At 37.2% G+C, this 16705-nt stretch overlaps 1 protein-coding gene and 1 long non-coding RNA gene across 11 annotated transcripts in view; one reads left to right on the forward strand and one right to left on the reverse strand.

Annotated features, from left to right (window-relative positions):
- The window catches only part of LOC147835136 (uncharacterized), a 113866-nt gene that overhangs the window by 69097 nt on the left and 28064 nt on the right, over window positions 1-16705 (forward strand). The window lies entirely within an intron of this gene.
- sez6a (seizure related 6 homolog a) overlaps window positions 1-16705 on the reverse strand; it is a 99525-nt gene that overhangs the window by 43383 nt on the left and 39437 nt on the right. For 4 of the 6 annotated variants that reach the window (XM_087271186.1, XM_087271185.1, XM_087271184.1 and 1 more), the window contains exons 2-3: window positions 7055-7651; window positions 4872-4999 (exon numbers count right to left, since the gene is read on the reverse strand). In XM_087271186.1, the coding sequence (XP_087127312.1) occupies window positions 4872-4999; window positions 7055-7651 (725 nt within the window). The remainder of the gene's footprint in view (window positions 1-4871; window positions 5000-7054; window positions 7652-16705) is intronic. The other 2 variants (XM_087271188.1, XM_087271187.1) reach the window with 1 other exon arrangement.

A 16705-nucleotide genomic window follows, 5' to 3' on the forward strand; every position in this document is an offset into this window, starting at 1 on the left:
TCGCCCAGAGCTGCATCTTGCTCGGGGGGGCGGCATGGAAAAATAACGGTACCCACTATAAGCTTAGAGAGATTTACTTTATATAAGTATATTAGTTCAGAGGTGTATAACCAGATTAAAAACGTTAGGGGCCATTCACATTTGCCATCTTTTGCATGCGCAAGTTTGTTATTCTCTATGTGCAAACGAAACAACGCTGGTAAAAGCAAACTGACGCATGCGCACAGAAAACCATTCCCGCAAACTTCATGCGCTGCTCTGCTCCTGGTTGTTTACATGCATGCCGATAAATTACACGCTGCTTATGCACTGTGAAACCGGAGACTTTTATGCAGAGGTCAACAAATCTAAAGTTATAATATGATGATCTTATTTTGAGCATGGCTATGAAGCAGAAAGGAGGGATAATGACCTAATAATATTAATTCTCGGCCATGAGACAACAGATAATAATTACATAAAACTTTTGTTTTTTGTATTCTATAGAATTGCCATTAATATTCATGAAAAAAATGTCCTAAGTGATCTTAGCATATACTCCAGTTGTGTCTCTACATTGTTTTTTCAGTTACATTTAGGATTGATTTCTGTTATTTATTTAGATTAATAATTGTATAATAATAATAATAATAATAATAATAATAATTTTTTGGGCGAAGCAGTGGCGCAGTAGGTAGTGCTGTCGCCTCACAGCAAGAAGGTCGCTGGATCGCTGGTTCGACCCTCGGCTCAGTTGGCGTTTCTGTGTGGAGTTTGCATGACCCCGGATTAATAAAGGGGCTAAGCCGACAAGAAAATGAATGAATGAATAATAATTGTATTTATTTGTAATAAAGAATATTTATAAAAGTGTGTGTGTGTGAGTGTATACATACATATATATATATATATATATATATATATATATATATATATATATATATATATACATATATATATATACATATATATATATACATATATATATATATATATATATACATATATATATATATATATATATATATATATATATATATATATATATATATATATATATATACATATATATATATATATATATATATATATATATATATATATATATATATATATATATATATATATATATAGTGCTTAATAATATTATTATTATTACTATTATTATTTTAAATAATAATTATTATAAATAATTAAAATATATGTTTTTGGGTAGTGGGGGCATGGCCATTATGTCTAGCAACACCCCTGGGTTACTTTACTGGACTATAGGATAACGCAATGATGATGAGTTTGCAACAAAAAATGCAAGAAAGGTCCAGATGGAGGGAAATATTTGTAACATTTTAATTTGTTTGTGTGCTGTATATATTGTTTGTTTGAGACAATTACATGTGTTTCAATGGGAGTAATAAAAAGTCAACCACATAGTTTCAATATTGGAAGAGAGAGAGGGGGTTGGGGGTGGCTTGTATATGGCGTTATTCGCCCAGGATGCCCTTTAAACTAGAACCACCACTGCCAACAGAACATATTTTAGATGTTGCCCTTATCTGACCTGTTACCTTCAGGTTTTGGAGTCTCTTCTGATGAGTTGATTTAGGTGTGTTTGATTAGAAAGAGGTTGGGAAAAAAAAGAAAGAGTATTTTAGAAAATGTGTTACTTTTTTACTCAAGCCGAAAGAGAACAAAGCGTTCATTTTGAGTAAATGAAGCCTGCAAACACTGTCTCTTCTGTGTTTCATGCAATCAGGTGGAACTTGTTATCGTTCCTGTCAGCCGTCCAACTTGATACGGTTCGATCGACTGCGCTGCAATTTCTGAGACCTCTAATTTTGGATTGATCAAACGAGAGAGAACCGCATTTAAAAAGTGATTGTGAGGAGACAGAACATAACGCGTAAAACTTTTTTGAGGCAGATGCTGCCAACTATCTCTCTCTCTCTCTCTCAGGTATTAGGAAAGGCCTCCTGTCTGAAGCTGTTAAAGTTTCCTTATGGAGTTTCAGGAGGAGCGTCGCATTTCAACGTGTTTGACTGCCGCGCAGCTGCTGCGTCAAATTAAACTAACTTCTCTCTACAGTAGACTGGATGTGTTGGAACAGAAGGAGGGCAACTCTGTTCTGTGCTGAATCATACATATGATGCACACTTGGTTTTTCTGACATTTTAGATGTGATGGTTCATCAGGATGTGGACTAAATATTTGCGCTTCAGTAAAGTTCATGCAATATTCACCATCAGTAGACGAGGTTTAGCTACACTGTGAAAAATTGCTGTATAATTGACAATTTTATCAGCAATTTTGCTTGCCAGTAATACTGAAAAAAGTACAAGTTCACTGTAAATTATCAAATTCAATTGTACTGTAAAACTACAGCACAGTTATAATTGCTAATTTACCATGGACTTGTAAATTTTACAGTATTACTAGCTAAATTTACAAGTGCACTTTAAATTAATAATTACAACTGCTGTAAAACTAGTAACAGTAGTAGTAGTAGTAGTAGTAGTTGTTGTTGTTCAGGTAGTAGTAGTAGTCATAACAGTAGTATTAGTAGTTGTGGTAGTAGTAGTAGTAGTTTGGGTAGTAGTAGTTGTTGTGGAAGTAGTAGTAGTTGTTGTAGGAACAGTAGTAGTTGTTGTTGTGTTGGTGGTAGTAGTAGTAGTAGTAGTAGTAGTTTGGGTAGTAGTAGTAGTTGTGGTAGTAGTAGTAGTTGTTGTAGGAACAGTAGTAGTAGTTGTTGTGGTGGTTTTAGTAGTAGTAGCAGTTGTTGTGGTAGTAGAAGTAGTTGTTGTAGGAACAGTAGTGGTAGTAGTAGTAGTAGTAGTTGTAGTAGTTGTGGTAGTAGTAGCAGTAGTATAAGTAGTTGTGGTTGTAGTAGTAGTAGTAGTTGTGGTGGTAGTAGTGGTAGTAGTAGTAGTTGTTGTTGTAGGAACAGTAGTAATAGTAGTTGTGGTAGTAGTAGTAGTTGTTGTAGGAACAGTAGTAGTAGTTGTGGTAGTAGTAGTGGTTGTTGTAGAAACAGTAGTAGTAGTTGTGGTAGTAGTAGTAGTGGCAGTAGTATTAGTAGTTGTGGTAGTAGTAGTAGTTGTTGTTGTGGTAGTAGTAGTAGTTGTGGGAACAGTAGTAGTATTAGTAGTTATTGTTGTGGTAGTAGTAGTAGTTGTTGTTGTAGGAACAGTAGTGGTAGTAGTAGTAGTTGTGGTAGTAGTAGTAGTAGCAGTAGTATTAGTAGTTGTGGTAGTAGTTGTGGTTGTAGTAGTAGAAAGAGTAGTAGTAGTTGTTGTTGTAGGAACAGTAGTAATAGTAGTTGTGGTAGTAGTAGTAGTTGTTGTAGTAGTAGTTGTGGTGATAGTAGTAGTAGCAGTAGTATTAGTAGTTGTGGTAGTAGTTGTGGTTGTAGTAGTAGTAGTTGTGGTGGTAGTAGTAGTACTAGTAGTAGTTGTGGTAGTAGTAGTAGTAGTAGTAGCAGTAGTATTAGTAGTTGTGGTAGTAGTTGTGGTTGTAGTAGTAGTAGTAGTAGTAGTGGTAGTAGTAGTAGTAGTAGTAGTTGTTGTAGGAACAGTAGTAATAGTAGTTGTGGTAGTAGTAGTAGTTGTTGTAGGAACAGTAGTAGTAGTTGTGGTAGTAGTAGTGGCGGTAGTAGTAGTAGTTGTTGTTGTTGTGGTAGTAGTAGTAGTTGTGGGAACAGTAGTAGTAGTAGTAGTTGTTGTTGTTGTTGTAGTAGTAGTAGTAGTAGTAATCATTGTAGTAGTAATTGTTGTAGTAACAGTAGTAGTAGTTGTAGTAGTCGTAGTAACAGTAGTAGTAGTTGTGGTAGTAGTAGTCATTGTAGTTGTGGTAGTAGTTGTAGTAACAGTAATAGTGGTATTTGAGGTAGTAGTAGTCATTGTGGTGGGAGCAGTAGTAGTAGTTGTTGTAGTAACAACAGTACAACACATGCGCTCATGTTTATTTATTTATTTTATTCTGGGAGGAGTAGAATGTACATATGTGGCTTCAACTAGATGCATTTAGATCTGTTCACTTTCCTCTGGAAACTACCTCCTGGAGTTGTCCTATTAATCGGATATATATCTGCCTCAAATGCATTTCGGAGGGCATTTACACCTGGCCATATCATGATCTGAAAAACACATGAAGTGACCAGGTGTAAACAGCCCATATGTGTATATAGAATTCAGAAAACCTTGCTATTAGCAACACTGGGGTGGTTATGTAAGCTTCAGCAGCAATTTATTGCTTTGTGCTCCCACTACTGCACACAAATCATCCAAGACACTAAATGTGATTAAATTCCTTGATATACTTCAAATTGAGAAGTAAAAAGCAGTAAAAACACCATTGCAACACATTAATGAACATCCAGATGCCATCCATGCAGCTATTAAGAAACATCTGGTCATAGCAATATGGATGGTCATTTAAATGTGACTGATGTGGTAGTTTGATTACCATAAATAATGAGAAGACTATGTAGATTTAACTATGTGGGACTATTTTTGAAATGAATCCTTTTCTTCACATGACACAGTGATGTTGCAGTGCAGAATAAGCTTTTTTTTTTTCACGAGTACGCATCATATCTTTTTAATTTTCCCAGCAAAGCAGCCTGAGAAGTTATACATACATTTAGTATTCACATGAAGCAGAGCATTTAACTCATGACCCTATAAATATGCAGAAAGAACTGATAAGAATATCTTGTTTATATGAGCCTGAAGAGACAGGCAGTACTTTTACATTTCTTTGTACACTTACGAAATTTCAATGTTAAGTGTAGAGGAGGCAGTAATGACACTTTGGTGCCCTTGAGAGACAAAGATGTGCAAGAGGGACGCTTCTTTTGATCTGCATATGATAAACGTGTTAGATGAGAAAGTACTGACCTGAATCTCAATGCCATAACCCAGATACACAGTAACCAGGCAGGTGCAATGCATGTGGGAATCAAATGAGGCATCCGGAGGGAGCTCAATATAACCCTCAGCGTCTGTGAAGTTCATATCGCACTGAGCTGGAAAAGAAAGACACAGAGAGGAAAGGGCAGCATTTTTAACAGTCACCCATAACTGCTGTCTGAGGCTGTGCATTAACCCTCTATTAGCTGAGGTCAGTGCACAGTCAGAGAGTTCACCAGCTTTCTTCTGTATCTATCCATGTCTGCAGTATCCACCCATTCACATTTATATCTATCTGTCACTGTATCTTATATAGAAAGCAACTAGGCTTGGGCGGTATCCAAATTTTGATACCATCAAACCTTCTCTTTATTTTACCTCGGTATCCGGTATTACCGTGCATAATACAAAAAATGATGACGTAAGGCTCAGACAGCGTCACCAAACTGTTGGCTTGTGCCTAAACCATTCAGAAACTGAATACCGTATATGCGAGGTTAGGTTTGCAGTCACCTGTTTGTCTTGTTTGTATTAGAAATCTGCGCGGGGTGCTCTCTCTTCTTCACACACAAGCACGCACACACACACAGAGGGAGAGAGAGAGAGAGAGAGAGAGACAGCACCAAGCGACGCAAAGCACCGCTCTCTCTCTCTCATATTTACACACACACTCTCCCTTCTCATTCATCGAATCCCGAAAAACTGCCAAACTGCAGGTCACTTTGTATGCGACTCACCATCTTACCTCTCTCTCTGTTCTCCACATTGTCCCATGATGACAATCACCCATACGCATTTGTAGGCATTAAATAAATAATATTTATTATTTAACACTTGTCTCCTATTCAAGTGCATTGTTTTTTTATGACAGTATAACGGTATTGAAACTGACACCGTTGCTATCTTTAGATCCCGCGGCATACCATAATATACCGTATTACCGCCCAAGCCTAATATCAACCTATTAATATATAGCATTATGTATGGAACAATATCTTTCTCGACATTAGAGTTGTTAAAACTGTTTTTTTGTCTGTCCATATCATTATATCTCTCCATCCATCCATCAATCTCTCTATCATCCATATCTCTCTATTGTCTCAATTCACTGCTACACATCCAATTATCCAAATCACAGCATATCTATACATTCACATACCTACACATCTCTCCATCCATCCATCCCTCATCCATATCTCTCCATCCATCCATATCCATACATACATCCATCCATCCTTACATATCCATACATCCATCCACCTATCAGTACATCCATCCATCTCTCAGCCATATCTCTCCATTCATCCATCCATCCATCTCTCTATCATCCATATCTCTCTATCGTCTAACAGTTCATTGCTACACATCCAACCATCCACATCAAAACACATCCATACATTCACATCCCTACGCATCCGTCTATCCCTACATATCTGCACATCCATCCATCTCTACATATCTGTACATCCATCCATCCCTACATATCTGCACATCCATCCATCCTTACATATCTGCACATCCATCCATCCCTACATATGTATCCATCCATCCATCTCTCATACATTTCTCTCCATCCGTCCAAATCCATACATCCGTCCACATATCCAAACATCCATCCATCCCGACATATCCGTACATTCATCCATCCCTACATATACATCCATCCGTACATCCATCCATCCCTACATATCTTTACATCCATCCACATATCTGTACATATATCAGTACATACATTCATCCTTACATATCTGTACATCCATCCATCCATCCATCCCTCATCAATATCTCTCCATCCATATCCATACATTCATCCATACTTACCCATCCATATCCATACATCCATCTTTACAAATCCCTACATCCATCCCTACATATACATCCATCCTTCTCTACATATCCATCCATCCATCCATCCGTACATCCATCCATCCTTACAAATCCATCCATCCATCCTTCCATCCATCCATCCATCCTTCCTTGCATATCCAAAACATATCCATCCATCCTTACATCCATCCCTGCATATCCATTTGTCCATCCATTTCTACACATCCATTCGTCTATCCCTCCATATCCATTCCTCCAAATCCATCCATCCATCCATCCATCCCTCCATATTCATCTATCCATATCTACACTTCTCTCTATTATCTGTTATCATATAAACGTACCTGGAGTTATCTCAGACAAGTATCCGGGTGTGGTTTTCTCTTCTGGCCTTCGTTGTTCTTTCTTAGGTGATGTTGACAGAAACAATGGTGGCAATGTAGTTTCTTTGCTGAAGGCCTTCCTTGTCATTGTGGTGAGAGTTGTCTTTTGACTGGTTCTTGTGGGAGTGTTAGTTGGAGCGGTGGGGTTTGTGAGAGGTTGAGAGGTAATTAGCATCTTCTCCGATGCTCTACTATGGCTTTTGCTGGACTGTCTCTGTTCCACAGGCGTTGTCACAGTCATTGTCATTGTAGTTGCAAGGTCAGAGAAAGCTGCTGCATCCTCCTGAGGCACCAGATATGAATGTTCAGTGTTGGATATGGAGGTAGAGACTGTGGGTATGGTGTGGGGTACCTCTTTAAAGAAATGCTGATCTCCCTCAAAGTTCTTGGTCAGCAGAGCTGAGTGGAGTTTGAGCAATCTTAGGTTAGGGAGGACTGGTACTGCATCTGTCGTAAGCTGCTGGACGTCAGTTGGTGGCTCTTGTTTGCTGGTGAAATGGTCATACTCTCTCTCCAATTCTGATTCTCCTCCTCTCCAGGTTATTACAGTTCCATTCTCTGCAGTCAAAAGATATCAAATTTGTTTTAGCCAAATGACCAAGACAACCAACTATCTATTCATCCATCCATTCATATCAATCAATCAATTCATCATTCTATTCATCACAATCAATCAATTTATCAGGCCATTAATCCTAACTAATCTATTTATCCCGATCAATCATTTCATTCCAGTCCATCAATCCATTCCAATTAATCCATCCACCCATCCCAACCAATCAATCCATCCATCCATCCATCCATCCATCCATCCATCCATCCATCCATCCATCCATCCATTCCAATCAATCCATTCAAATTAATCCATTCATCAATCCATCCATTCATCCCAATCAATCCAGTTACCTATTCATCCCATTCCATCCATTCATCCCAGTCATTCCGTCTGTCCATCCATCCATCCATCCATCCATCCATCCATCCATCCATCCATCCATCAATCCATCCCAATAAATCCATCCATTCCAATCAATCCATCCCAATCCATCCATCTATCCTAATAAATCCGTCTAAACCAATCCATCCATCCATCCATCCTTTCATCCCAATCAATCCATTTAACCCAGTCAATCTATTTATCAATACATTCATCCCGGCCCATCCATCCCAATCCATCCATTCAAATGTATCCATTAATTCACCCCAATCAATCCATTCCTCAATCTCTTCATCCATCTATCCATCCATCCATCCATCCATCCAAATTTATCCATCTGTCCCAATCAATCCATTTATAAATCCATCCATCTATTCATCCCAATTAGTCCATTCATCTATCCATTCATCCCAGTCAATCCATTCATCAATCTGTTTCTTTCCAGTCAATAAATTTATCAATCTATTTGTCAATCAATCCATCCATCCATCCATCCATCCATCCATCCATCCATCCATCCATCCATCCATCCATCCATCCATCCATCCATCCCTCCATCCATCCATCCATCCATCCATCCGTCCATCCATCCCAATTAATCCCTCCATCCCAAGCAATCAATCTATCTATCCATTCATCCATCCACCCCAATTAATCCACCCTAATCAATCTATCTATCCATGCATCCATCCCAATAAATTCCTCCATCCCAAGCAATCAATCCATCCATCCATCCATCCATCCATCCATCCATCCATCCATCCATCCATCCATTAATCCATATATCTTAAATCAATCCATCCCAATAAATCCATTTATAAATCCATCCATCCACTCATCCCAATCAATCCATTAAAAGTCCATCCATCCATCCATCCATCCATCCATCCATCCATCCATCCATCCATCCATCCATCCATCCATCCATCCATCCATCCATCCATCCATCCATCCATCCATCCATCCCAGTCAATCTATTCATCGATCCATTCATCCCAGTCAATCCATTTATTAATCCATTCTTCCCAGTCAATCCATTTATTAATCCATTTATCAATTTATTCAACAATCCACCAATCCATTCAAATCCAACTAATCAATCAATCCATCCCATTTATCAATACATTCATCCATTTATTCATTCATCTCAATCAATCCATTCATTCATCCTATTCAATGTCTTCATCCATTCATGTCTTTGTTCATACACAGTGTCTACTGCTTTACACATGGAAAAACTGTTTCATTTTATTCTGCTTCTGATTTACACTTATTATTTCTGCATGACAGAACGCTTAATAAATCATTGTACAAAGTTTTGTAAAGCAATTTGAATATTCAGTTCTTGAGTGTATTATGGTAATGCCTGCCAGAGTCCCTGCAAAGTAATTATTTTATAGTTTATAAGTGACACAAGAGGTTCAATATTGCTATGATCTTCAGTGCTGAAGTACAGCAGCATCTTTCAGGGAAAAGAAAGTGTGAGGCAATTACTGAACGTCTTTCATCTGAAGATTAACACACCTCGCTAGGCAGAAGAGCTCTCGAAAGAGTTCAGAGAGAGAGAGAGAGAGACAGAGAGAGAGAGAGAGAGAGAGAGAGAGAGAGAGAGAGAGAGAGAGAGAGAGAGAGACAGACAGAGAGAGAGATGTATTATGACAGAAGCACTTGAGAGTATTAACAAATGTTTATGATCAACAAACTGTAATCAGAAGGACAGACCTTCTTCACTGTTGAGAGGAAGTGATTCATCCAGATAAAAAGATTCTTAAAAGCGTGTCTAATAAAAAAATATGCAAAAGTCTGTCTAATCAAAAATAGTCATTACGAGAATGTCAGAGAATCCAGTTGATCGCTCTTTGACTTTTTAAATGCATCATGCTTTTTAAACTGCATGTGTTGCCTCAGATTTTTGAGTCAAGGATTTTGAATGAACTTTCAAACAAAACATTTTTTATCATTGATAATTGGTTTGTATGATTTGGGGAATAAAGTAAAACAAAAAAGAAAACACCGTCTGAAGATCACAGAGTCTAAATTGAGAATTTAATCACGCAAAACTCGAATGATATTTTTTTCTGTGGAATGTGAAAGTTTGTCATTATCAAAATGTCAAATGTTTTCTTGGTAACATTTTATTTTGATAGTACATTTGAGATTTAGTAGGCTGTCTGCTTAATATTAAACTGACTGTAAGAATCTTTAGAAGTAAATGTCAGCTTAAACTAACCCTAACCCCAACCCTAACCCCAAACTAACAGTCAGATGCAATGTAACTTGAATTCAACAAACGGATCATCAAAATAAATTGTGACCAAAAATTTGGGAGACTACTAGACATTTCTGAGCTTAACTGGATTTACTGGACTTTCTTAGATTTACTGGGTTTATTAAAAATTAAAATATTTGTTTTATTACTTTTAGATTTTTATTATATCTTACAAACTTTAAATAATGTTATTCAACGAGCCCATATTATGCATTTTAAAAGGTCATAATTTGGTTTTGGGGGTCTTCAACGACAGGCTGATATGCATGCAAGGTCAAAAAATACTTTCATTGTCTTATATCAGGCATGTCTAACCTCAAGGGCCGTTGTCCAGCAAAGTTTAGTTCCAACCCCAATCAGACACACGCATCGCGTTTTCAACATGGACACTATATGTCTTTGCTGATATTCCTTTAATAACAAACGGCCGGCAAATCCCATGTTGCAGTGTTGTTTATTGTATTAATCATCAGAGAAATGACAGGAACAAACAGCACAAGGTTGGCTATAGTGTGGTACTCGGTAGGTAGCATTAGAAAAATGTGTGTATAGACTATCCTGTCACAAAATGCAGTGAAAATCCTACAGGACGGTAATAGTTTGATGAAGGTGTTCACATGCTTACACTCAGAGAGCCACAGTTACAGAGGATCTTTCAGTCCATAATTCATTCATTCATTTTCTTGTCGGCTCAGTCCCTTTATTAATCCGGGGTCGCCACAGCGGAATGAACCGCCAACTTATCCAGCAAGTTTTTACACAGCGGATGCCCTTCCGCCCGCAACCCATCTCTGGGAAACACCCACTCACACATTCACACACACACGTGTACTCATACACTACGGACAATTTAGTCTACCCAATTCACCTGTACCACATGTCTTTGGACTGTGGGGGAAACCGGAGCAACCTGGAGGAAACCCCCGCGAACGCAGGGAGAACATGCAAACTCCACACAGAAACGCCAGCTGAGCCGAGGCTCGAACCAGCGACCCAGCGACCTTCTTGCTGTGAGGCGACAGCACTACCTACTGCACCACTGCTTCGCCTCAGTCCATAATATTGTACTATAATATTGTAGTGAGATTAACGTACTGTTAACTTAGTAACTCAATCATTTCGACTAAGGTATGTCTTTAAAAACTGAAAGAGTACTGCTGACGATACAAACTAACTTTGTCATCTGAATAAACAAACAATGAACACCGACCACAAAAACAAAACCTTTGTTGCAGAACATTTATAAACAACACTGATGTCTCCAAATTCTTGTTCTTCCACTTGTTTTGGCAACACAATGTGGTGTCTCTCTCTGCCGTCTGAACACTGTAACAGGTAAAAACTTTCTTCGAAGCTGTCATGCATATAATGAAGTTGCACCTCATTCACAATAGAGCATTGGCTGATTGGAACCAAGTCTTTCTCATGAATTAATGCAGCACACTCAGAGGCGTCACAATGTACTTGCAGGTAGAGACATCCAGTCTCCACTATGGATTAAACGCAATGATCTAATCACCATTTATGCAACTTAAAATTTGTTTAAACCAGAAGAACAAATTGGCTCAAAATAACGCAAAAACAACCTATTTTCACTTTTTAGCTAAATATGTCCTAATAGTGTTTTTAGCAGCGTGGGACACATATATCATATCATTGTCATATATCCATAGTCAGTTTATGCATAGGAACATTAATTTTAAAAACTAAAATATCTAACATTTCCACCATTTCTACGTATGTTGGCATCTCTCCTCTTTACTGTATTGAGATATTTGTGATATTTCACTGAGGTGTGAAGGAAATCCTTTTGTTTTCCCTTTAGCAATCCAAAAAAAAAAAAAAAAAAAAAAACTGCTTCTGCGACAACAACATCTGGAGCTGTTTTTTTTTCTGTCAGCAAGTGCTTCCATTATTGAGACGTGTGCGAAAAAACGCTGCATTGAACTGCTGTCAGATCATCCGTCTCTTTATAATCATTCCTGCAGGATTATACAGCAGATATCCACTGGGACTTTAGCACTGTCTGGCTTTGGAAAAAATTCAACTGCAGAAGCACAGACTGGATTTTGTTAATACAAACTATAAGTGACAGTACACTTATTCATACAGATTTTTTTTTGTTTGTTGTTGTTGCTGTTTAGGATACTTTATCTAATACCATATACATGGCTTAAAATGACTACACAGTAATTTTAACAAATCAATATTAATTGATTCATGTCCCCGATTCTTTCGCTTGCTAAGAAAATGAGTGGTGTTCTCTAAATATTTGCACAATGTTAGCCTATATATGAAATTCTACCCAGCCTGTTGGTAATGTTTTAACTATTTAACATGTATGTTGAAATACTTACCGGCCACTTTATTAGGTACACCTTACTAGTATCGGGTTGGACCCCTTTTTGCCATCAGAACTGCCTTAATACTTTGTGGAAAAGATTCAACAAGGTACTGGAAATATTCCTCAGAGATTTTGGTCCATATTGACACGATAGCATCCCGCAGTTGCTGCAGATTTGTCGGCTGCATATCCATGATACGAATCTCCCATTCCACCACATCCCAAAGGTGCTGTATTGGATTGAGATCTGGCGACTGTGGAGGTCATGCCACGTTCAAAGTCACTTAAATCACCTTCCGTCCCCATTCTGTTGCTTGGTTTAAAATTCAGCAGATGGTCTTGACCATGTTTACATGAATAAATGCATTGAGTTGCTGCCATGTGATTGGCTGATTAGAAATTTGAGTTAACGAGCAGGTGTGCCTAATAAAGTAGCCAGTAAGTGTAAATATATATTACAAACAAGTTATGAAAGCCATGCATGTAAATGAACAAATTTCAGCAAAGATTTGGAGTAGAACGATTATTTTAATATTAAATTAAGATGCTAATAATCTTGCAATTTACATGTTTCAATAATTTATTAATCTTTCAGAAAGTTTTTAGTGTTGATTATTTAAATATTATTAGGAAGTGAACTTAATAGTTTGACGTGTTAATTTTAGCCTTATAGTAGTAGCGTACAGCATTAGATGTAAAGATAGATTCTTATCCTTGAGGGAAAAATAAATCATTCATTTTATTTACATTCAAAGCTACATTTTTTTTAGGCAAACAACAAACCAAAAAAATCTAATCTAAAAAGCTATGCTAAAAACCAAACCTAAAAACCAAACTGAAGTATCAAACCCCCCTTATACCTTCTGATGCAAACACAAAGTGCCCTGGTTTGTGCATTATCCCTAAATACGGCAGGTCTAAAAGGGACAGTTGACTCAAAGTTTTAAAATGAACTGTCATTATTTAATTACCTACATTTAGTTCACAGCTTATTCCCAAGCTCTCAAGTCTCAAAATCCTGTTAATTTTACACAAACAAAATGAAAATCATTTGATATGAAAGAACATGACTGTGAGCAATTTATTTATTTTAGGCAATCTACTACTTTAAAGTGCTTTGTGACAACCAAAGATTATAATCACGTGTTTTTTTTTCGTTCATAATACATCCTACACAAGTCCTAAGAAGATTGTAAACCCCAGAAGAGCATTCAAACAGCATGAGATCTCGAGTGTTTTTTTAACTCCCTAATTAGGGAACTAGATGACAGTGTGTTCTAACAGGATGTGGTTTGGCGGCACAATGAAGACAGAGATAAAAAAAGAACATCACAGGCACAGACTGTAAACAGGGGACGAATCCTAAAGGGATCAGAGATTTGGAGACCAGCGCACAGTCAAACTCTCAGCGGGAGCTACTGCTCTGCTTTATTATTGGATGTCATCAGCTTGTAGTGCATGGTGTGCCAGTGAATGCCGGTGGAAGGACGAATTAAGATAATCAGCTGTGGATTGTAGTTGGGTTTTTTTGGCGGAAAAAAAGTTGTTGGGTCAGAAAGCTGAATATCTATTTGGCGCATTGAAAACTTGCAATGTCTTATTGGTGCTTATTCAGCCATCACAAATTGCTGTAATTGAAGCAGCGCTAAGGGGAAAAGAATATGCAATATAAAGGGATAGTTCACACAAAAGCTGTTTATTCACAGTCAAGTGATTCTAAACCTTTATGAATTTCTTTCTAAACCATTGGCATCAATAAATGCCATGAAAATCAATGGTTGTTTTCCTCCCCAAACATTATTCAGTATATATTTCTTTGTGTACTCACAGAAGTAAGACATTGATAAGGTTTAGAACAAGTGGAGGAGTTAATGATGGCAGAATTTCCATTTTGGGGTGAACTGTCCCTTTAAGTGGCTTTAATACTGATAAACAGAAGCTTCTGAATGGAAAACAGACATTTTTTACAAATGTGTTTTGATTGAAACTTTTTAGTGCAAAAACATTTCAGAAAATTACATTGAGGAAAAAGATCATATCTATCATACATGTAGTTTGGATTTGAATTCTGACCCCACATGAAAAATATAATAAAAATAATAATAATAGTAAATAAAATTAAATTGTAATAAAAACAAATAAAAAAATTATAACATGATAAAATACAATGGTATATTACAAAAGGCATATTACATTTTTTTTTTTTGTCCAGGCTGAGTCTAACAGACAAGCTTTTAGTCTTAGAGGTTCCTAGATAATCAAAGAAAGGGTTCTAGGTCTGATAAAATAGAAAAGGTATGTTCTTCATAGCTATGGAGAAAGCCTCAAGTGTTGCATACTGCAAGCAGCCTTTGATTTAAACTGGGTGGTTCTTCAATAATCCACTTCACATTGATATATTTCCCAGCAAAGTAAGAAGTGTAGAAGGTCTCCTGAAAATTAAAAGGTATATCATCACTAGCTATGTTTCCATTCACCTATTTTTATGCATTTTGGATATGTGCTTAAAAAAACGTTGATGGAAACGCCATGATGCGCATAAAAAAAAAACATGCTCATAACTGAGTAAGATAAACTTTTTATTTGATAAGAAAAGATGCACATAAATTACAATAAAGAGACGCTTTTATTGCACAAATTCCAGTATGCGCATTAAAAAAGGTCATGTGATTTTGTGATAAGAGATCATGTGATGATAAAAATGTGTGCGAATGGATAATCCAGCAGGCTGACCACATTGTAAAACATCTGAACTGTTGTTTTGGTCATTCTAAAACGCTTTACCGTTTCAGTATTAGTGTTACTGTGGTATTAATGACCTCCAGAATCAAGGTATGTCTGTGCTCCGCATCTCAAGCCTTTAAATGCCACTGTGTGTCAGGATTGTCTTCTGAGGTGCAAGCTATTTATCAAATAAAGAAAAGATTGACGTAGCTTCTCTTATCGCAGCAAATTCTGTTTTTACTGTTGATTTTTGGCACTAGATAATCAGAAAGTAACTATTTTGTTCGCTTTGACTCGTTGCATGGAAACTCTGCTTTATTCGCAAATCCTTTATGCGATAATCTAGTTTTGTGCATAAAGTTAATTCGCATTTTTGGATGGAAACATCCAGTAAGCAAGTCTTTGCACCCAATTGAAATATACGTTTAAAGATGGCGTTGAGCTGCAGTCTAATCAAGTCCTAGAAATGCCGTATAGGAAGACAACTCCACATACAATGATAGAAAGATCTAATGTCCGATTTACATTTCACACACAGCTCAGACAGACCTGGAGTCATTTTATGTCTAACCTCAGATGTAATAAACTATGTAAAATTTTGAATTTGTCTTTCCCAAGCAGAATTTGAAGCTAACACACTAAGAGGATTGCAACACAGATCCAGTCAGGAATCATTGTCAATTACACTACGCAAATCAGCTTCCCATTTACACTTAAGTGAGTCAAGGTCATTAGTTTTAATATTACAACGGGTGTTATAGAAACGCTGTGTGATACATTTGACCTGCTTATCAATGACCAGAAGTGATTCAACTGGGGAAATACAAAATCCTCCAGGGAAAACATACATTTAAAGATGAAGTATGGAACTTCTAGTTGAGCCAAACTGAACTAGGACCATTTAATGAAAAAAAATCTATATATTTTTATTAGTTTATGGACTTCACGCATGCTAAAATGGGTAGCCTTACTATCAATAAAAGTATTATAGTTACTAAAACTTATGTAAAACATAAACTAAAATAAAAAAAGATAATTTAAACTTCAAATTAGTGTTGTCACGATACTGGAATTCAGTACCAATCAGTAAATTCCAGCAGTGAGTTTGCGGCCAATCACAGTCCAGTGTTTCCTCTAGGATTTTTTCCAGCTGTGGCGGCAGGTCGTTTTTTTTTATTACACAGATCTACCTGTGGCGCCATTTCAATGACAAATGTCGTGAGCGCAGTATTAGAAGTCGAGATCGCATTTATGTAATAGCCTACAGCATGCGGATCTCTTGCTTGCACATCGATTTCCTCTGCTCGTGCACAAAACTTTTTGCACACCCCCTTAAAT

This window comes from Danio rerio, chromosome 10 (assembly GCF_052040795.2).
Source record: "Danio rerio strain M-AB ecotype USA chromosome 10, GRCz13ab, whole genome shotgun sequence".
Lineage (NCBI taxonomy): Eukaryota > Metazoa > Chordata > Actinopteri > Cypriniformes > Danionidae > Danio > Danio rerio.